This window comes from Sciurus carolinensis, chromosome 9, assembly GCF_902686445.1.
Source record: "Sciurus carolinensis chromosome 9, mSciCar1.2, whole genome shotgun sequence".
In the NCBI taxonomy this organism is placed as follows: domain Eukaryota; kingdom Metazoa; phylum Chordata; class Mammalia; order Rodentia; family Sciuridae; genus Sciurus; species Sciurus carolinensis.
This window is the reverse complement of record NC_062221.1, coordinates 14,781,804-14,804,924: the sequence shown is the minus strand read 5'-3', so window position 1 is coordinate 14,804,924 and position 23,121 is coordinate 14,781,804. Positions and strand designations below refer to the sequence as shown.

Here is a 23,121-nt window from a genome sequence, read left to right as displayed (position 1 = left end):
ATTTCCTCTCTGTTTGCACTTTTAAAATCCTTTATTATTTAGTGAATTTGCCCAAGAAGAAGTGGTAACTGCATACTGTAGATTTTCACTTAATCAGTGTTGTTAGATTATGTGGTGCTGGGGTTTGAAGTCAGCCTCATGCACGCTAGGCAGGCACTCCACCACTGAGCTAGTCAGTATTATTAAATTTTCTAACACTTACAGTAAGGATTAGTGTGGGAAGCCACCTGTATTTAGCAGAATCAGACTAGGTTGAGCCATGCAACGCAGAACCTTGCCTTCTAGGAACTGCTGGGAAGCATGTGGTGCAGCATGGGAGTGATTCCCTGTCTCCTTCTGGAATATTCCCCCTTAAGAGAATGGCTCCCCTAACTCCACCCTATCCTGTCCATCACAGAGGAAGTTCCTCCAGGTCCTTGCCCCCTTTACCTGTATATTATAAATAAAAGAGAGTTGGGCGAGTTGTTGTTGTAAGAGGCCAGAGCTGATATGGCCAGAACCGTCATGCCCCCTCTCATTTAAAAAGAGTATTGGCTCTTGTGTGTTTATTGTGTAGATAAGTTTTTTGGGTAATAGACAGAAATACCGCCAAGGTCATCCTCCAGCAGTTAACCCTTTTCTCATCCACGTGGGCTGTGGCAGAGAGGACCCCACATTTAGTACCTGGAGGCGACTGTTCGAGAAGATTTTAGAAGAAAGAAAAAAGGTAAGGTGTTGGCCCCTTTCTGGTGGGAAGCACATGTGAGTTTAGTAGTAACAAAGGAAAGGGAATTTAATTGTGTGACATCAAGCCTGGGGAATTTGCTTTCTACAGAGAGAGAAATAAAAATTGATCTGTTCAGCTATATTCAATACTTGGCAAGAGTGAAAATTCAGTGGAAAGAACAACTCCTACAGTTCTTGAAATGTAAATGGAGACCTGATCGCTTTAAATGCTGCAGACTCAATCAGGCAGGTCTGCCTATATCTCGGTGACTGTACGAGACTGAGAACTAACTTGGCTGAGATAGGTGCAAATGTTTAGAATCCTGGGAAGAAAAGATCCTAATCAGAAATTCACAGAAAATCTCTAACTTAAGAAGGGGAAATTTACTCAGCAAGTTTCCTAGTTTAACTATGTGTGTTCCTGCCACAGCTTCCAGCCCTCCAAGAAACAGCATGGTTCCAGCTTCCTGAGGGCAAGGATGGAAGCCTGCTCCCTACTCAGGCGGAGCTCCTCGGCCCACGCCTCTTGATGAGAGGAGCAATAGCCCAGGGATTGGAAGAACCATGGCAGGCTATGGGATTTTAGTCTGGACTGTAATAGAAACTTGCTTATATGTGGACCAAGATGTCGATTTATGGACTTTTGGAGATTTAATCACTGGACTTACAAATGGTATTAAGAACTTTAGATCTAAGAGCCAGAAATGCTCATCCTCCAGGACCTCTTTGTCTTCTGGGGAACTGATGGTTGATAAAAAAGAAAAAAGGATTCAGAAATTCACCCTGAGCATGTTTCTGGGGACAGAGGGACACCTGACAGCCGGGGCAAAGTTTCTATTCAGAGGACTGGAAGGCATTCAGATGAGCTAGCGTGGGACCTCTGTAGTTTACATTTGAAAGGCCCTGCTCTCGTGCCCCATCTAGCTCCTAGGGAAGAGCTTAAAGTTACAAGGCCAAGAATTCCTACCGCTGCTAATACTGCAGAGAAGGAATTAACAAAATTTAGGTTATACCCCATTTTTGAGCAAAACGATCCTCAAAGTTCTGAGGGACCAAAAAGAACTATGTATCTATTCCTTTTACACCATTAAGGGAGTTGAAATCTGCATGCTATATGTATGGAGCAAACAGGCCATTCGTACTAAGTCTCTTACAATCTATATGTAATGAGGCCCTGCCACCTAAGGATTGCTTCTACTAGCTAGCTCCTGCCTCTCCAAAGGTGATTATTTAACATGGAAATCCAATTGGACAGAGCATTGTTCAGATCAGGCAGAAATTAATAAACTGAATGGAGTTCAGATTACCTTGGATATGCTTACTGGCTCAGGACAATTTTGCTGATTTGGAACAACAATTGACTTATGATTTAGAAACTCAAATAAGTGCATGTGCACAAAGAGCATGGAGAGAATTACTTGCCCTGGGAGAAAAAACTCTAAACCCCAGCCAAATTTGGCAGGGGCCAGAGGAAAATTTTTCAGACTTTGTAGCAATTAACCTAGACAGTGTTGCCTAAGGATGTGGAGATACCCCTCACTTGTTCAGACAAACCTTAGCTAAGGACTTAACAAAATTCAGAGATAAAATATTTGTAATTGCTCTCCAATAGGTAGATGACATCCTTTATGTGCTTCCACCCAGGAGAAATATCAAGGCCATTACAGAGGCTTCCTAGGGATGACTGGATACTGCAGATCTTGGATTCTTGGGTATAGGGAATTAGCTAAGCCTCTTTACAGCCTCCTTAAAAAACGCTACACCAAGGAACAACTGCCCTGCTGTGAGAACCAAAACATACTGTTTTTTTTTTTTTTAATTTTTCTTAGTTGTAGATGGACACAATACCTTTGTTTTATTTATTTATTTTTATGTGGTGCTGAGGATTGAACCCAGTGCCTCACACGTGCTAGGCAAGTGCTCTACCACTGAGCTATAACCCCAGCCCCTACTAAAGGGGGGCCTTACTTCGAGCCTCTGTCCTCAGCTTAGGAAAAAGATTTAACCTGTTTGTCACTGAGAGAAAAATAACCCTAAAAATATTCACCCAAAACTGCTAGACAGACAGCCATGGACAAATCAGGTCAATAGCCAATGGCATATCTCATTAAGGAGCTTAGCATGGTAGCTTCATTCTCAAAAGTAATGGAAAATAAGGTCTCATAATTTTCTTTGACATCCAAACCTGTCCTAAAAATTTCAACCGGAATTATTTTGAAGTTTTTCTTTTTATATCATAAATTCTTATACAATTAAATCAATGTCTGATACATGTTTGTTCATTGCTATGTAGCTTCACTTACAATAAATTATAAAAATTTCCTTTCTTTGATCTATAAATGTGTGCACACAATGACTATATTTATAGGATTTCAAAATTTACTTACAGTTCAATGAGCATGCTCACATTTTAAAATTAAAAATGGATCCATATAACTTTAATTCACATGAATTGAGATTTAATTTATATTGAGTAAACAACTAAAAATAAAAAAGGCTTCTTTATACTTATTAACTCACATTTTTCCAGGTTAAAAGGTCTCTTAATTAATTCACATTTCCCAGGTGACAAATAAATAATAAAATTGCTAAATTCTGTAATATTTAAGATCTATATTCCTTGTTTTTAATGGTTTTTTTAAACAGGAAAAAAATTATTAATATTATCTACATTTGTTTGATATCTTGACTTTTGCAATTAAGAATAAATACATTTAATTTGAGGTAAATAAAATTAATCACTTAAGCTTTTATTACAGGAGATACTTAATTGATTTACAAGGATGGGATGCTAAAAGACTGTCGACTGGAACATCGTCCACTAAATATGAAAACATCAGATACTCTTAACTAAAATATTAAAATATTTAAATATTAGACATATTTGTAATTTGTTTAATATATAAGAAGATCTAAAATTCCTTGGTTCTCATTGAGAACCAAGATAGTAGCACTTAAAATATCACGTTTGATATGTGTCTAAAAAAAAAAAAAAGAAAAAAAATTTTTTTCACCTGATAAAATAGAAGACTATAACATGCTGAATAAATTAAAACAAAATTTGTATAGAACATTTTTCAAAAGTTTTACATGTAATTAAATTGGATATATATATCTATAATTAAATTTGCTATATATAATTAACACAATCAGCTAAGGTTATTAAAAGTTTTTATTCTTTAAATTTTACTAAGTGTCTATAATAAAGGGTAGTTACAAATATAGATAAGATCTTTTCACAAACCCCTATTAATTGGACCTTCTAACTAAAAGAAGAAAAAGAAAATACTTAAAATGTTAATTTCTCATTCTGATAAAATAATTTCTTATGCCTGTTAAATTTCTATTATTTAAAAAAAAGGACTAATTTCAAAGACATTATGGTTTATACAATTTGATTAAACAATAACTGTTATTTTAAAATACCACCTTGCATTCCAAATTTCAAATTTCTCCTTAAAAGGCAAATTTGATTAATATAAAAACATCAAAGGCTATATTTTAATTAACTATGGTAATTAGTACTTATTATGTTAATTATATTATTTTCCAGATAAAGAAGTCTTTAAAATATTAGAGGTACAGGGATATGTTATTAAGCCGATGCTCCCCAAACTAAAGCTCTTTCAATATGGTCTCTTACAAACTTATATAATAATAAGAAATTAATCAAAAATTTAATTATATCATTAATATTTTAAAATTAAATAGATATGTTATATGCTTTTTATATTACTCTTTATACTAAGTGTCTTTTGACACCTTCTCCCAAGAGGGGATGGAAGCTCTTGGCTTGTCTGTTTCATGTTTCAGATGTGGTATTAGATTATGCTACTTAATTTATATTAATCCAAAGAATTATATATGGAGGTTTTATAAAATAATATTCAGATAAACAGGCTAAAGATGGTTTCAAGATTAGGTTATCTTCCCTAGATTTTGTCAACAGACCCCCTTAGGAAAAATTAAGTACAGATTAAAAAAAAATTTTTTTTTGAGGTCCTAACGAATATCATTAACATTTACTAAATCTTCTAAACTGCTTTCCATACATAAGCTCAGAGATATACATATTTTGTACACACACAACTGTATTGTTCACTTTAAATCTTATAACATTGTTTTAGATTGCACATAATTAGTATTCTTTTTTACAACATTACTTTTAATGCCAGATTTTTGTCACATAGTTCATTTATCCAAAACCCTATGTTGAAGATTTGGATTATTTTTACTACTTTAAAAACAAGGTTATTAAAGATATTCTTACAACTATATCTTTATACATAAAGATTATCTTTCCATAGATCCCTTAAAATACAATTGCTAGATCAATGATATAAATTCTAAGATTTTAAAACAAGTTATTAAATGGCTATCCTGACAGATACTACCAATTCTAATGTAATAGCTTGAGTTAAATTACAACAATGAGGCCATTACCTATAGAACACACATGTCTTAAGACTACTTTTCTCTAAATACTAGGGATGATGAGCACTTTTTCATGTATTTGTTGATCACCTGTATATCTTCTGTGAAGTGTCTGCCCATTTCCTTAGCCCATTTATTGATTGGGTTCTTTGTATTTTGAGTGTAAAATTTTTTTGTCTGTACTGACTGCATTTTATACCTTTGTAACTCAGTCTACTATTAGAGACAAAATCAAATTTGTTGGAAACTGGATCTTCTTTTATTGTAATGCCCTTTTCAATTTAACAACACTGACTTTAACAATATGTAACTTTTATTAATCTTCCTGGCCAAATAGAAATATTTATTAAGTCACCTCTTATGGTTTAAATATTTGTACAATGCTAGGCCATGATCTACAATTTAAGGTTAATAATGCTCTAGTTTATAGCAATCTTTTTCTATAATTAAAAAAAAAAAAGGAGGAAACATCCCTATGTAAACCAACTTAATTTCAAAAAATATTTTCAAAAAATTATGATATTAGGAGTCTCACTGCTGCTAAGTGACACATGGAACAATAGTATAGAGTAGAATGCACCAGATTTAAGATCTCCTTACAATAAGGAGATCTCCTTAAGATCTTAAGGAGATCTTAAATCTCGAAACACAATGGATATATGCTAACTCTATTGAGCTCTCAGGTAAGTGAGAGATATGGGGAATCTGTTGGGCCCATTTCCCAGATCTACCTTTAATACATCCAACAATGTGGACTAGAGAATCAATCCCAATATTTATTGATAATATTCATATGATGGGAGGTTTTACAGATACTCACATTACACCCATCCATGTGACTGGATTTGACTATAATGGCTGCAATGAAAACTTATCTATATGATGGTCCCATGATAGACTCTCTGGCTGTCTAGAGGTAACCTTTAAGAAAAAGATAGTATAAGGAATACCTAGGACAGTTAAACATACTGGCCCTTGGAACTTAGGATTCAAACAGTTATTAGAATGGGACTTTCTCATAAAAAGTCAGTCATTTGTATGAAATATCCACGAATATCTTACTGACTTAATTGTTCTGTTATAGAATCTGGTGCCTTTCCTAAATGGATAAAATATACTAATTGCCAATGCTACATCTTATCTTGCCAATGCTACATATTATCTCTAAAGGTAGTGGATATATTTTTGAGTTGACATTAAAAAATCGATGAAAGACAGTTATATCAAAATATCTTCCTCTAGAAGATTCAAAGCCAGAAAAGCCTAACGTGGCAACATTGCCACTAAAAGTTTCACTTTTACTTCTTGAGAAGAACTTACAAGCATGTTTAATCAAAATTTTAATAATATGAAAGATCTAAGGAACTAGGTAAATAACTGAGTTGTTTAAAACTATTTCCAGAATATAAAAATAGTAGAACCAGACTAGGTTGAGACATGTGACCCAGAGGCCTGGCTTTTAGGAACTGCAAGTGGTGCTGCGTGGGAGTGGTTCCCTGTCTCCTTCTGGAATTTCCCCTCTAAGAGAATGGCTCCCCTAACTCCACCCTATCCTGTTCATCACAGAGGAAGCTCCTCCTGGTCCTTGCCCCCTTTACCTGTATGTTATAAATAAGAGAGAGTTGGGTGAGTTGTTGTAAGAGGCCAGAGCTGGTATGGCCAGACCTGTCATGCCTCCTCTCAATTTAAAAAGAGCATTGGCTCTTGTGTGTTTATTGAGTGGATAAGTTTTTTGGGTAATACACAGAAAAACTGCCAACGTTATCCTCTGGCACGTGGGATGTGGCAGAGAAGACCCCCTCAGATTAGATATATAGAGTTCCTCAAAAAGTACCTGGTATATAATAGTCATCAGAGAAAAGTCAACTTTCAAGTTTAAATACATTATTGGCTTTAAAATGACAATGACTAGGACATAAAGAAGCTAAGTGCTATGAGGAAAAGGGCTTGGATGATCAAAGAAATGACTAATTTAAGATTTAGGATATATAAAATATTAGTCTCCAAAAGATCTTGGATAGTCTATCATAAATAAGGAAATGGAGTCCCAAACCAGTTACATGATCTTTGTCCTGTGGTTTTTTTTCTTTTTCTCTTTCTTTTTTTTTGAGATGGGGTCTTGCTATGAGGCTGGTCTCAGATCCCTGAACTCAAATCCTCCCTCAGCCTCCCACGTGCTGGAACTATAGGCATGTTTACCTGTATTTTTTAAATTTTATTTTGATTTTTTTATTTGAAACATTTTATTTTTAGTTCTTGATGGACCTTTATTTATTTATTTATGTGCGGTGCTGAGGACTGAACTCAGTGCCTCACACATGCCAGGCAAGTGCTCCACCACTGAGCCACAACCCCAGCCTTATCTCTATTTTTGATGTCTAACTGAAACCCCAATCTGTTGCTGGGGAATAAGGTCTGCACACTACTAAGTACTGCCTGACCACTCTAGCCATGCCAGAGGGTGCAGAGGGGGCAAGGTATTTCTGGATGAATCTGCAGGTTTCAGTTTCAGGCATACTTCTCACAATTTCTTCTTTGCTAGACATCTTAGTACATTTTTTTATTTAAAAAAAAGTGCTTCTTAAAAGAACTTAGTAAAAATAACAACTCAGTGATAAATACTTAGAAAAGCAAAATATCTTACCAGTAGGTTGAGGAAAGACTGGAGGTATGGTTCCAGCTGGTACAGCAGGAGGATAATTTGGAAATATTGGTGGAGGCAAAGGAAAATTCACTCCTAAGGAGCCCTGCAAAGTATTTAAAAGTTAGAAGACAATAAAACAAAACGTTTGTATGGAGACTAATTAAAAATTCAACAGAGAAGTCATGGACGGTTCTTACCAACTGCTGTAAAGCAAAAAGTGCAGCTTTCTCCTTGGCTTCATTTTCAGAGTGGCACTGTGGCCCGTGTACCAATAAGCCATTAGATAATTTTACCTGGCAAACTGTCATTGTCTGAAAAAAGAGAATATAGATATTGATGAAACTATGTAAGAAGTCTAATTCCTCTCCCAAAGCTCAGTCTAAATAAGTGGGATAATTTCATCTAACAGTCTGTAAAAGAATTCAGGAATTCAAAAAAGGACTATGAGTTTAAGTGTTGAGTTTCCAGGCAAAAATTTTAGAACTGTTGCTTTATCTTTCAAAGTTACAAAGTCAAATACTCTCTGGGCCATGCATGGTAGGGGGAGCCTTAGTCCTAGGCTGAGGGGCGAGGATAGCAGGAACCCAGGAACTGGAGACCAGCCTGGGCAACGCAGCAAGACAGGGAGAAAGGACAACAAAGCTAAGATGGCACCGGGGTCGAGTATTATAATGCAAACAAAAGCCAGCAAAACCTTTTCTGTATGTGGAAAATCAGAAATTATAAAGTTCTGCTGAAACACATTTGCATTTAAAAAAAAATGTACTGCATTACACTATAACTGTAGAGTCGGGAAGTTGTGACAGTGGTCCTATGACCCATAAGGACTAAAATATACACTGTCTTTTTATAGAAAATTTTTGCTGAGTCATGCTTTAAACCATCTTTTAATTAGCTGACAGTTTACTAGTATGAACTGACTGTCCAAAGTTAAAAGATTCAGGGGTTCTAATTTTATATTCATATTTAAATTACAACTTCATAGTTTTTTTTTTTTTTTTTTGGTAATGGGGACTGAACCAAAGGGTGCTTTACCACTGAATCACATTCCCCCACCTTTTTAACTATTTATTTTGAGACAGGGTTTCACTAAGTTGCTCAGAGCCTCACTAAATTGCTGACGCTGGCCTTGAAATTTTGATCCTCCTGCCTCAGCCTCCTGAGTTGCTGGGATTACATATGTGCACCACCATACCCAGCTATACTTCAAGTTTTTGATTTCCAAAGTTTTGCTTTCTAAATTTTATTTCTCTCAGGGGCCGGGTATGAAACTCAGCAGTAGAGAGCTTGTCTCTGATGTAAGAGGCCCTGAGACCACTCCCCATCCTGAAAAAGTCTTTTTCTTTTTTTCAAAAGGTAATAATTTTTATATTATTGGTTTAATCCTGCTTTGCTTTCTCTCCCACAATTTTTTTTTATTGTGGTAAGATAGACAACATAATATTTTCCATCTTAACCATTTTTAAGTGCAGAGTTTAGTGGTATTAAATCTATTAATAACATTATGTTATACATCATCACCCCATCTCCACAGCTTTTTATTTTGTAAAACTGAAATTTTCTACCCTATCCTATTTTAATTCCCTATTTCCTCCTCTATCCAACCAGTGATAACACTTTATTTTAAGCACCTCATACAGATGGAATCATACAACTGTTTGTCTTTTTGTAATTGGCTTACTTTCCTTAGGTTAACATCCTCAAGGTTCATCCATGTTGTAGCACATGTCAGAATTTCCTTCATTTTTAAGGCTAAAGAATATCCCATTGTTTGGATATACCACATTTTGTGTATTCATTTATCCCTCAAACACTTAGCATTTTAGCTATTGTGAATAAAGCTGTTATGGATGTGGCTGTACAAATATCTCTTCAAGACTCTTTCAAATTCTTTAGGACATATGCCCAGAACCACTAACACATGGTAATTATATTTTCATTCCACAGTGGCTATACCATTTTACATCTCTGTGAATGATTCAAAAGGATTTCAAATAGTTGTTCACATTCTCACTAACAATATCTGTGTGTGTGTGTGTGTGTGTGTGTGTGTTGACAGTATCTATCCTAATGAGGGTGAAGTGATACCTCATAGTGGTTTTGATTTGCATTTCCTTAAGGCTGAATATCTTTTTCATGTGATCATTAGCCATTTGTATATTTCCTTTAAAGAAATGGCTATTCTAGTTCTTCGCCTGTTTTTGAATCTTTTTTTGGTTGTTGAGTTTTGGGAGTTCTCTTCTATATCCTGGATATTAACTCCTTATCAGACATATCATTACGAAATGTTTTGTCCCATTCCATGGTTGTTATCGCCTTTTGATGTATTTTAAAGTTTTAATTAAGTGGAATTTATTTTTTGTTGCTGTTGTTGCTTGTGCCTTTGGTATCGTATTAAAGAAATCAGGCTGGAGTCGTAGCTCAGTGGTAGAGCGCTTGTCTGGCATGTGTGAGTCCCTGGGTTTGAACCTCGGCACTGCATACAAATAAATAAATAAAAGATGCATTGACAAAAAAAAAAAAAAAAAAAAATCACTGCCAAATCCATGTTGTGAAGATTTTGCCCTATGTTTTCTTCTAAGAATTTTGTTGTTTTAGATCTTAGATCTTTTTACTTATTTCTTTAGAGGTACTGGGGACTGAACCCAGGGTGCTCTACTGCTGAGCTACATTCCCCGTTCTTTTTATTTTTTATTTTGGAACAGGGTTTCGTTAAGTCACTGAGGTTGACCTGGAACTTGTGATTATTCTGCCTCAGTAGCCCAAGTTGCTGGGATTATGGGCATATGCCACCACACTTGACTTTGACTAAATTTTTGCAAATGGTGTTAGGTAAGGGCCTAAGTTCACCCTTTTATAGGTGGATACTCAGTCTCCCAGTCATCTTGCTGAAAAGATGACAGTTCCCCATTGAATGGTTTTGGCATCCTGTCAAGAATTCATTTACCATATATGTGAGAGTTCATTTCTGGGTTCCCTGTTCTACTCTATTCCCTTAGGATTTTATTAGGCATTGCATTGACTCTATAGATGACTTTGGGTAGTACTAACATTATTGTCCAAGACTTTTGCTTCCTTCAATGAGTTCATTCCTAAGTTTTTTATTCTTATTGATATTATTATAATTCATTTATTAATTCTAACAGCTCTTTTAGTGGAATCATTATAATTTTCTACATTTAAGATCATATCTGCATATGCAGATGTTTACTTTTTCCTTTCGTATTTGGATGTCTTTATTTGTCTTACCTAATGGTTGTGACTAAACTTCCAGTCCTATGATGAATAGAAATGGCAAAGCAGACATCCTTGCCTTGTTCCTGATTTTAAGAGAAAATGCTTTCTGTTCTAGGTGCAAATATATAAAAAATTTGGATGAAAAGAGGATAAAACAAACTTCATTAGAGCCAGTAGGTCTCAAATGCAGATTGGATGCCCTCTGAGGTCACTGAGATCCTTTCAGAAGTCCTGAGTTCAAAACTATTTCATAATCATTTTAAGATGCAATTTTCCCTTTTTCTTATTGCCTTTCCTTTTTCATTTTCTTACAAGTATACAGAAAACAAAAAGTTCATTGATAGTTTGATTCGACACTGCAACTAACCTTTAAAAATATCACTTTTAAGTTTCAATGTTGTATCAAAGAATATAGACAAATTATCTGAAACAGCTATTAAAAAGTTTCTTCTTTCTCCAACTATGTATCTGTGTAAGGCCATATATTCCTAACGATAAAACATCAGAAGAGATTGAAAGTAAGAAGCATAAATAATAATCTAGCTGCTGCTGCTGTTTTTGGGTGGTACTCGGGATTGAACCCAGGGGGTTATGCATGCTAGGCAAGCACTCTACCACTAAGTTACATCCCCAGGCCCAATCTAGCTTCTGTAAAGCTAAAGATGGAAAAGATGTTTTAAATGTAGAGCAATACCATTCTTGCTATATACATATATATATATATTTTTTCTTTTTCTTTGTTTTTCTTGGGTACTAAGGATTGAATCCAGGGTGCTAAACCACTAAGCGGCATCCCCAGCACCTCCCCTCATCTTTAAAAAATTTTTTGAGACAGGGTCTCACTAAGTGGCCTAGGGACTTGCTAAATTGCTGAGGCTGAACTTGTGATCCTCCTGCCTCAGACTCCCAAGTCACTGGGATCACAGGCATGCACCAACACATCTCCTATTTTTTTGAGATTTTTTTTTGTGTGTGTGTAGGGCTGGGCATTGAACTCAAGGTCTTGCACATGTTAGGCAAGGATTTTACCAATGGGCCACACTTGAGCCCCAAAAAACTTATTTTTAATAAAAATGAATAAAGAAACATTTAAAATTATTTTGTTTTAATTTCTAATATGGTAAATATGGATGTAACTTAAGTAAATAAAAATGCTTTGGGTTCCTTTAAAAAAAAAAAAAAAAAAGGGAGCTTCACAGACTAAAAAGTTTGAAAATTGTTGCAATAGACCAAGATCCCTACCTAGTTCTATCAGTCTAAAGAATCTCATTAGGACACCTGCTGCCAAGGTTCCTTTCTGAAAATTTCTGTGTGGGCTCTACTTACATAAAAATGGAAGTCAGAGTGAGAACCAGAAATCTGCTGTTCATAAAAATTTAAAAGTCCCATTATCTCTTTTCTAGCCAAAGATTTTCAGACATTTTATATAAGTTCAGTATTTAAGAATTTATATAGATAGAATAGTAGTATACTATACCTGAGGTGTTCTCAGAAAGGAGAAATCTGGTTGTGGCATTCCAACAAGGGAGCAAATTCGAGAAAGTTCAGTTACTGGTGTGGGCACAGGAGGGATCTGGCCAGGAACAGGCCAACACACATTGTCCACAGATGGAACATTATGGTACTCATTAGCACTGTAAGGCTTGTTCACATAAGATGCTACCAAAAAAGACGGAAAGGATGAATATATTAATAAGGTATCTCAAATTATGCAATTATTGTAGGGTTTTATAGTAGACCATATAGGAAAACACTGAATGTTTAGTTAAAGAAACAAACATCCCAAGAAGGAAATATAAACCATTTAGTATTGCTTAAAATTATTTAAACATCAATAAAAAGTTTTAGACGATTATAATTGATTAGTGATAAATCATAAAGATAAAAATTTAAAAATAAGTAGTTAATTGCCCAAAATTAATATCTTGAGCAACTAATGACTACATGTTATGTAAAATCCAAACAAATGGCTTTCTTGAGCAGATTTACAATTAATGCTTAAGTTTTAAGGCTTTGGCTTCAATCTAATTCTTGTAATTTTACTATATATTCTCAGATAAATGGAACAACAATTTAAAAATTTTTTCTGGTACAAGGGATTGAATGCAGGGGCTGTAACCTTGTCCTTTTTATCTTCTGAGACAGGGTCTCAATAAATTGACAAGGCTGTTTCTCCTGTCTCAGTCTTTTGAGTAGCTGGGATTATAGGCGTATACCACTGCACCTGACTGTATGAATATTTTTGTTGCTTCAAAATGGTGTTCTTTAAAAGATTTTCTGAAATTAAATCTTTTAATTGTGTTTTTATATAGATGATTAAAACATTTTGAATGTTCACATTCTTTATAATCAAGAAACTCACTAATAAAAAAAGAATCATACCTTGGTGAAGAATTAATCCAGATTTCTACTACAGATCATAGAAAGACATTAAAGGGCTTCCCCAAAGTCACAGAGTCAGTTACTTCTGTAACACTGGGTGAATTCTGAGCTATTAGCTTCTAAGGTTAAGTTTTACTACTATACTGAAATTAGTAACATTTACTTGTTTTGGACAGTGAGACAATTTTTACTCAACTTTATTTTAAAATTTTATTTTGTTTTGTTTTTGTTTTTTTTGCAGTACTAGGAATTGAACCCAGGGCCTTGTGCTTGCAAGGCAAGCACTCTACCAACTGAGCTATATCCCCAGTCCTTCAACTTTATTTTAAAATTTTATTTTGCTATATTTCAGGAGCATATCATCACTTTGATAATTAGTTTTCTAGTGGCTTTTGAAAATTTTAATCAGTTATACAATATTCACTGGAGTACAAACTTAGGCTTTGCTTTTGTTCTAGATTTTGATCCTTAATAAGTCCAGAACTGATTATTCAAAAATATTTTTTATTTTTCTGGGAAACTTCTGTTCACATATACCTTTGTGTAAGTCATTCTTTCAGAGCCTCTGGTGGATAATTACATAGAAAAATCACCCAAGTTTAAAGGACACAGTGGTTAGGGACAATGATGGTTATTTATTGAAATATGATGCTATATACCATGTTATGCTACAGGCTTCAGAGATTTAAGGAAATCACCCACTTTTCAAAAGTCTGCCTCCATTAATAATTTTTAATTGATTTTTGTGTTTTTTCCCCATTTTTATACTAGTTAAATTATTTTAACATAATACTAAAACCAATTATTGGCACCTGTGATGTGTCAGTATTACTTTATATGTGTTATGTAATTATTACACTAGTCATTTGCAATATGTTACAATCTATACAAAGGAAAAAGAGTTTTAGAAAAGTTAAATAATGTATTTAAATTACATAGACACTTTTAAATTACTGAGGAAAAAAGTCAGAATGTAAAAATCTTTCAAGGTTTAAGCATCTATAGAATGAGTACCTAAAACAGTACAATTTAAGTCATCACAAGAAGACTTGGGGACTATATTTTTTTGGTTACACAATTACATTATTACATAAATAACAAAAGTACAAATTACACTCTTAAGAAAACTAGTTTTATCTTTTAAAAAAGCAAATGATAAAAGGAAAGAAATGATCTTTTTTTGAATATTTATTATTAATAACAGTACTCAGTTTACTTACCTAATTTCTTATTTTGTTTAGGTTGTGAAGACAGTCCATATTCATCTCTTTTATTAGAGGAAACAGTGACTTCATTACCATACTTTTTCATTTCATTCTTATGGTCCATTGTGTCAGAACCGTCAATTTTTAGAATTTCTTTAAGCATACGTGTTCCCTTCTTTTTTGAAAATTGTTAATATGAAGATGGTGGGGATGGAAAGAGGACAGTTACTATTAGGTTCACACAATCATACAGCTTATCTTCCTTTTTGATTTTTTTTTTCTTCAATGTTGGGGATCAAACCTAGAGCCTTGTACATACCTACAGCAACCCTCTAGAACCTAGAGCAAGCCCTCTGCCACTCAGATATATCTCCAGCCCTTGATCTTTCTTTTTAACAATTACATTGTTAAAAATTAGAGGCTGAGGCAGGAGGATCCCAAGTTCAAGTCCAATCTCATCAACTTAGCAAGATTATGTCTCAAAATAAAAATTAAAAAGGACTGGTGATGTAGTTTATTGGTAAATACTACTCCTGGGTTCGATCCCCAGTACCACCTCTCCCCAAAATTAATATGCTAACTATAGTCATATAAAGAGCAAGGCAAATCAATAGTGAAGAGGTGAAAAAAAATTAGATTCCATGTAAAAAAACCGATATTTGTTGTTTGGCTTAATTTTTAGCCTAGTCATTTAGAAGCAATGCTTGAAAATCAGGAGGTATGGTTTAATAGGAAAAAAGAGAAGGATGGTTAAATTGCCCAAGACAGTCTGGTTTTCTCACAGGATACTAATAACCTACATGAGGGAAAAGTGTTTGAGTAGGTGCATGGGATGTGCACACGCTGCCAACAGCAGAGAAAATACAAAAGTACAACACACGAACCATAGCAAATGACTGTGGTGACAGATGCTCTTCATTTGAAGGTTCTCCATGATGGGATGACTGTACTTCGTTTTCTCTGGCGATATTCAAGGATGCCAGAAAGTTCTCAATTCCAGAGCTGGGCTAAAAGAATAAATGTGCATGAAGATGAAAGTAGAAGGATACAGTAAAAGCTATGAGTTTTATGCTCAAAATGGTAATTAAAATTTCACTCAATCATCTTCCCAGGTGTTAAAGTTTGGGAAGAGAAACTGATAAAGTATCTTTTACCTTATCAATAGCATTTGGATAACCAGTCACAACCTTTTGCTTTCCTGAGACTTCTGGACTTTTCATTTCTCTTCAATAGCTTAATATTACATTTGGCAAGCCCTCCAAAAGTCTATAAAAAGGTAAGAATGAGCTTTCTGTGCAAATAAATTTTATTTACTACTTGTTAATATTGTAAATAAATGGCTGCAAAAATTTTTATGTTTTCCTTTTCACATCATAAGAAGAAAAGGGGTCTGTAAATTTGGATGGGAAAAAAATGGTATCTTCAATAATATCTAAATGAGATTTAGCATTTCCTTCAATCATGAACGTGGGCAACAGACCACTTATATGGATGGTGTGTTTATGTCCTCCTCAAATGACTGTGTTGAAACTCTAACTTCCAATGAGTAGTAGGATGTGGGGCCTTCAAGAGGTTAGGTTTAGATGAGGTCATAAGGGTAAAGCCCCCATTATGGGATTAGTGTCCTCATAAGATGACAAAGAGAACAGAGCTCTTCCTTTCTACCATATTAGAATTTAAGAAGGATTATCTGCAAGACAGGAAGAAAGCCCTCACCAGATCATAACTGTATTTCAAAATAGTTGGTTTTTTCTTTTAAACCTTGGTTATTTCATTTAACCATTAAAAAGATCATTCTGCCAGTGCTTTCATCTTGTACTTTCCGGCCTCTAGAACTATGAGGAAAATATATATATATATATATATATATATATATATTTTTTAAGCCACCAAGTCTATGCTTATTTTTGTTACAGCAGTCCAAACTGACTAAGAAAAACAGGATAGCAGTGATTTTAATTGTACTTTGGAATAGTGATTTTCTTTCAAATCTTATGTTTTATTTTAGCATCAAAAATATTATTCAGGGCTGAGGCTGTGGCCCAGTGGTGGAGCGCTTGCCTAGCATGTGTGGGGCACTGAGTTCGAGTCTCAGCACCACATACAGATAAATAAAAATAAAGGTCCATCTACAACTAAAATAAATATTTAAAGAAAAATATTATTCAGAGAATAATAATGGTTTCACCAACCAAAGTCCACAGGCTTCACTACTGTACAAAAATTTATCCATATTTTTTTTATAGATATATGTCAAACTTTTAAGACTTTTTTTTTTTTTAACAAATTTAATAGATTACCAGCTTATAAGAATTTTTTGTTTTTGTTTTGTGTGGTGGTGGGGATCAAACCCAAGGCCTTGCACATGCTACTAGGTAAGTATTCTATAACCAACCTACATCTCCCGGCTGAGATTAAGTTTTTGAAAATATGTATTAAAACATAATGTGCATACAGAGTGTACCTATCATATACATGTCAAATTCTTTGATTATAAAATGTATATATGGGCTGGGGAGATAGCTCAGCTGATAAACTGCTTGCCTCTCAAGCACAAGGCCCCGAGTTCGATCCCCAGCACCGAAAAAAAAAAAAAAAAAAAATGTATATATGCTTTTTATCAAGCACCAGGGAATATATAATATAAAACAAATGATCTCAGTTTCCCCCACACCAATCTAATTCCATGGAATTTATACCCTGCTAAGTTTGCTGTGTTGTTCCTTTCATATACTATCAATGCATATACAAATATATATTTCCATGTATTACATATATATGTATAGATCTATGTATATGTATGTAGATTATATATACTGAGAGAGACTACAAAGCATATTTTATCTCCATTTTTAAAATGAAGAAATTGAGGATGTGAGAGGTGGAAATTGCTCAAGGTCGCCTAATTATTAAATGGAGAAATCAGGATTTTGGGTTCCCTAGTTCCAAATTCTGCACTCCAGCTGTTCAACCTCCCACCCAAGTGACCATCGACCTATACTTCAACAATCTTCCTGCCATACTCCCTATGGATTTGGTCGAAGAAGTTACAAAATTCAGGGAGATGACATAGAGTTATCAATTGCATAAAGAAATTTGATTTTAGGAAGCTTACCTGCTTACTGGAGGATTTTTGTGACCTATACTCAGCTTTAGGACTCTTGCACTCTTCCTTAACTAGAGATAAGAAAACAGAAATTTGAGTAAATGAAAGAGCTCAGTGAACAACAATTAAATTTACCAAATATTTACCATAGCAAGGTACTGTGCTAATAATTCAGAGAATTTAATTCAAATTCAGAGAAATTAAGACTGATTTAAAGGAATTTATAATCTGGGGGAGGGGAAGAAGAGATATTTGCAGATAATAATAAGGGAAAAGGAGAGTGGTATTTGAATTGGATGGTAAAGGATGGCAGGTTTCTCGAGGGCAGAATAGAAGTCTAAGCATTCCAAGCAGAAGGAGGAGTGGGAGAAGGGCAGAGAGCAAGGAAGGCATTTACGGAGCTCTGAACACCAATTCCACTGGCAGTTAAGGAACATAACAGAGCTGAGTGGAACTGAAGCAGTAGGTTAGAGCCATCATCCTTAATATACTGGTAGGCAGTGGGCAAGCAATCACAGAAAAATTTTGAGGTGGTAGTAATGTGTTCAGAACAGTGTTTTAGTAAGATTAAAATTAGCCTATTAGCTAGACAGAATAAGAGAGAGAGACAAATTAGCTATTTTAATATTCCTATTAAGGGAAAGTTGGGAAGGTTATAGGAAAATTAAGATTTGAAAAATTTTAGGATTTAATAAATAAAAGTATGTGAAGATGAAGGACATGAGAACAAGAGGCATGAAAAGCTTAATTTAAAACCAATATATAATATTCTATTATTTTAAATATACTGGATTATATAGATGTATCATAACATATTTACACCACTTTCTGATCACTGGCTGTTTATAAAGCCAATGTGGGGAGGGGCAAAGGCAGATGGGGAGAAGAGAGGAAACAAGAAGGGAAGGAAGGGGAAACAAGAAGGGAAGGAAGGGGAAACAAGGAGGAAGGAGAGATGGAGCCAAGAAGCAGGGAGGGAAAGGGGGAGTGAAGCAAGGGTAAAGCAGGGAAAGGAGGGTGGGAGGGACAGAAGGGTAGGAAGGAGAGTAAAGGAAATAGGATGACAGGAAGGAAAGGAAAAAAATCTCATAAGAACAGAAAGAACAGGTGAGCTGATGTATATCAACACTAACCTTTGCTGAAATACACAAATAATAAAACTAACTGCAACCGCAAAACAGCTCAAATAGTTACCATAAAACAATAGGTTGAAGAAAAATCACAGTGAATTTGAATTAAATATAAAATCTTTAGCGAGTTATGGTGGAACATGCTCACAGTCTCAGAACTCAAAAGGTTGTGGAGGGAAGATCACTTAAACCCAGGAGTTGAGAATAGCCTGGGCGTCAAAGCAACACACCATCTCAAAACAAAAACAAAAACAAAAACAAAAGAAAACCCCAAATTTTAAGTTATACAGTATTTATCAGATTTATAGAGACATTTATTTATAACTTGAAAAGTAAAAGCAGCTGGGCACAGTGGCACACCCCTGTCTTCTCTGCTACATGGGTGGTTGAGGCAGGAGAATCAGAAGTGTAAGGTCAGTCTATCTCAAAATAAAATAATAAAAAAAAGTAAAAGAAACAAAAGTAACATACAGATATGGTTACAAAAATGTCTAGCAGTTATCAAACTGAATCACAGTTTAAAGTCACAAAAATTTTTTGAAAACAACTTATTAGAAAAATATTTTAAAAGATAATGTCCATAATACATAAATACATCAAACACCATGCTCTGTACTTGTTCTTTCCTCTGCTGGAAAGTTCTTCAGCCAGCTTTGTCTAGCTCCTGTCTCCATCCCCCTCCCTTTATTTGGGTCTATGTTAGAACTTTATTTTCAGAAAGGCCTTTCCTGAAAATTCTAATTAAAAGAGCACCTTGATCACTCTAGCCTTAATCTGCTTTATTTTTCATCTTAGTATTTATGGTTACTTCTGATTATGGAATTTACTGTTACATGCTACTAACATATTGATCTCCACCTTAGAATTTAAACTCCATTAAAGTCAGAAAATTTGTCATTTTGTTTACTCATCTGTCCAGAGCACCTAGAATAGTGACTTGCATACAATAGCTCAGTAGTAAATAGCTAATAAATAAATAACAAATGGGCCATACCTTGGCACTAATTTTTGTGGAGATGGGGATCAATCCCAGGGCCTTATGCATGTGTTGAAATTTATTTATGTATGTTTTTGTGGCATTGGGAATTGAATCTAGAACTTTTTTAAAAAACCTTTTTTTAGTTATCAATGGATCTTTTATTAATTTATTTATATACAGTGCTGAGTATGGAGCCCAGGGCCTTGCGTATGCCAGGCAGTGCTCCACCACCGAGCCACAATCCCAGCCCTGATCTAGCACTGTGGTGCACGCTAGGCAAGCACGTTATCACTGAGCCACACCCCCAGCTCTATAATGCATATTTTGACAAAAAATAATTTGCTGCAATTTAGGAATATCTGTATTAGAAGAGAAAAAAATAACTGTGAGGTGAAGATTCTTATGTGTGTCTAAAATGCAGTGGAGAACTGAAGGAATAAAAAGAGTATACAAATTATGTTAGAATATTAACAATAAAATATTTGTATATGTTTTAAACAAAAATTTAATAATATAGTTTGGAGTAACTTAATAGACAAGTTTTTATAAACAAAAGGTGACAGGATCACTCTAAATAAGATTTATCTTGCAGCAGTTAATGAGGAGAAATCAGCAAAAATGTCAGAGTAAGGATCGCCAAAGTTTCTCTCTTCCATAAAGCAACAAGGCAATGGGCATAAATTATCAGAATCTAAATTGTCAGAACTATAGCTGTTAATCAAAGTCTTGTAGTAATATGAGGAGTTAATTCAAGGAAAAAGACTGCATCTCACTAAGAACAAGCAGCTTTTGGTGTTTTAACTTGCTCTAGTCCCAGTTCCCACTTTCCAGGTCCATGCGGCCTTGAAGAAATAACAACCAGTATTTGTGGTAAAAACCTATAATAGCCTGGCCATCTACTAGAGCAATCAAAATGAAACTGATACTCTTTCAAAGCACTATTTCCAATGAGTTGTTACTTGACCTATCTTTTAGTACCTTGGATGACCAACTTACAAGGTTTTTGGCCTGATTTGGAGTCCAACCAGTGTGGAAATCTTTTCACTTGAGGTCATATTTAAAAACATGTATAGATAATTGATTAATTTTGCAGCTTTCCGAGATGGCAGATACAGGTGTTCAAAAAATTAATTAACCAAAAAAGCTTAAAAGGAAAAGCTGGAGACTGAGATGTACATAGTGGTTTGTAATATTACTAGGATTCTAGAAACATGCATATGTCCAGGGCTTTGTGAATATTCAGGAAAAATCTAAGCTCTCATCTATGGCTGAAGCTCTGTCCAATTAGGAAATGAAAGCTACAGCACAGTTGTCAACTACCTTGGCTAAGAACTGAAATTATGACCTACCAAATACGAAGAAATCCCTCAGTAAAGACTGGGAGACTTACTGGTTCAAGGTATTAAGGAATGTTAAGTAAAAATTATAGAAGGCCATTGTTTTGGACCAAGATCCTGTACTAGATCCTAAAAGATCGGACTAAAAATCAAAATGGAATCACTTCCACTAAAAGTCAAACCAAAGTTGAGTTGTTACTTTGCCTTCTGAGAACTCAGGAGAAATAACAACCAAATTTTCCCAATAGGCTGATTTCAATTAGGCATGAGAACAAAGTTCCCTGATGTTACCCAGTTCTTTTTCCATTGTTTTGTCTCCCTGTCTACCTCGTAAGGAAATTATCTTAAAATGATCAACCTAATTTTTACTCTGTTTCTACTTTCTTTAGCCTATTCTTATCTATAAAACCAACTTCTTTTGCAGAAGCCATAGGAACACTTACTGTCTGCAATGAGGTGTTGCTCAATTCTACAATGCAAATAAAGCCAATCAAGACATTTACTTATTTATTTACTAGATTAATTGCAGTACTGGAACTGAAGCCAGTCTTACCAGTGAGCCACATCCCGAGTCCTTTCTTAAAATGTGATTTTGAGAAAGGGTATTACTAAGTCCAGGTCCAGATGAATTCTAACAAACATTTAAAGTAATACTAATCCTTCTCAAACTCTTCCAAAAAATATATAAGGAAGGTCTCTTCTCAACTCATTCTATGCGCTCAGCTCTACCTTGATAACAAAATCAAAGCCACCCAAGAAAATAAAATTATAGATAACACCATTTATGAATATATAGATGTAAAAAATCTTAAAAAACACAAGCAAATCAATCTTCCAGCACATAAAAAGGATTTACACTATGGTCTAGCAGGATTTATCCGGGGAATGCAAAGTTGGTTCAACATAAGCAATATAATCAATGGAACACACCATATAAGTTGAATAAAGGAGAGATCATCTCAGTAGATAAAGAATACCACTTGAGGGCTGAGCGTTTAGGTTCAGTGCTTAGCACATGTGAGACCCTGTGTTCTACCCCATTACTACAAAGAAAAGAAAAGAAAAAAAGGTATGAAAAAAAGAAAGGAAGGAAGGCAAAAAAAAAAAAAAGGTGTTTAAAGGGCTGGGGATATAGCTCAGTAGTAGAGTGCTTGCTTAGCATTCATGAAGTTGTGAGTTTGATCCCCAGCATCACAGAATATAAATACATTTAATAAATAAATAATCCAATTGAGAAATTAACCAAGGATTTGAACAGATATCGCCAAAGAAGATATGACAGTTACTTAATAAGCACATGAATATATGCTCAATATTATTAGTTATTAATGAATTGTAAATGAGAATTCAAGGAGATCCTACTTCACACCTACCAGGATGGTTATCATCAAACAAATGGACAATAACAAGTGTTGTGATCAGGCTGGACACTTACATATTGATGGCAGATGTAAATGGCATAGCAACTTTGGAAAAAAGTTTGGTAGTACCACAAGAAGTTAAACATAAAGTTACCATATGACTCAGTATTAGAAGAATGTATTCAAGAGAATTGCAAATATATGTTCTCAAAAAAAAAAAAAGTGTACACAGATATTCATAGAATCATTATTCATTATATCTCTGAATGTCCATCAACAGATGAATGGTAAAACAAAGTGGTATTCACATGGTAGAATTATTCAGTCATAAGAGGAATGAAGTACTTACAAATACATGCTATCACATGAATGGGCCTTAAAAACATCATGCCAAGTGAAATAAGCCAGTCACAAACAGAGATATTTTCTGATTTGATTTTTTTTTTTTTTTTGTACTAGGGATTGAATTTAGGGGTGCTTAGCCACTGAGATACATCCCCATACTTTTTTATTTTATTTTTTACTTTGAGACAGGGTTTTGCTAAGTTGTTTAGGGCCTCACTAAGTTGCTGAGGTTGACCTCAAGTTTGAAATCCTTCTG

The 23,121-nt window shown here is 34.6% G+C and overlaps 1 protein-coding gene across 1 annotated transcript in view; it reads right to left on the bottom strand.

Annotated features, from left to right (window-relative positions):
• The window catches only part of Xrn1 (5'-3' exoribonuclease 1), a 125,321-nt gene that overhangs the window by 20,622 nt on the left and 81,578 nt on the right, over nucleotides 1–23,121 (bottom strand). The window contains exons 34-39 of the mRNA XM_047563438.1: nucleotides 17,723–17,784; nucleotides 15,492–15,614; nucleotides 14,623–14,782; nucleotides 12,498–12,679; nucleotides 7,981–8,094; nucleotides 7,784–7,886 (exon numbers count right to left, since the gene is read on the bottom strand). Of these exons, the coding sequence (XP_047419394.1) occupies nucleotides 7,784–7,886; nucleotides 7,981–8,094; nucleotides 12,498–12,679; nucleotides 14,623–14,782; nucleotides 15,492–15,614; nucleotides 17,723–17,784 (744 nt within the window). The remainder of the gene's footprint in view (nucleotides 1–7,783; nucleotides 7,887–7,980; nucleotides 8,095–12,497; nucleotides 12,680–14,622; nucleotides 14,783–15,491; nucleotides 15,615–17,722; nucleotides 17,785–23,121) is intronic.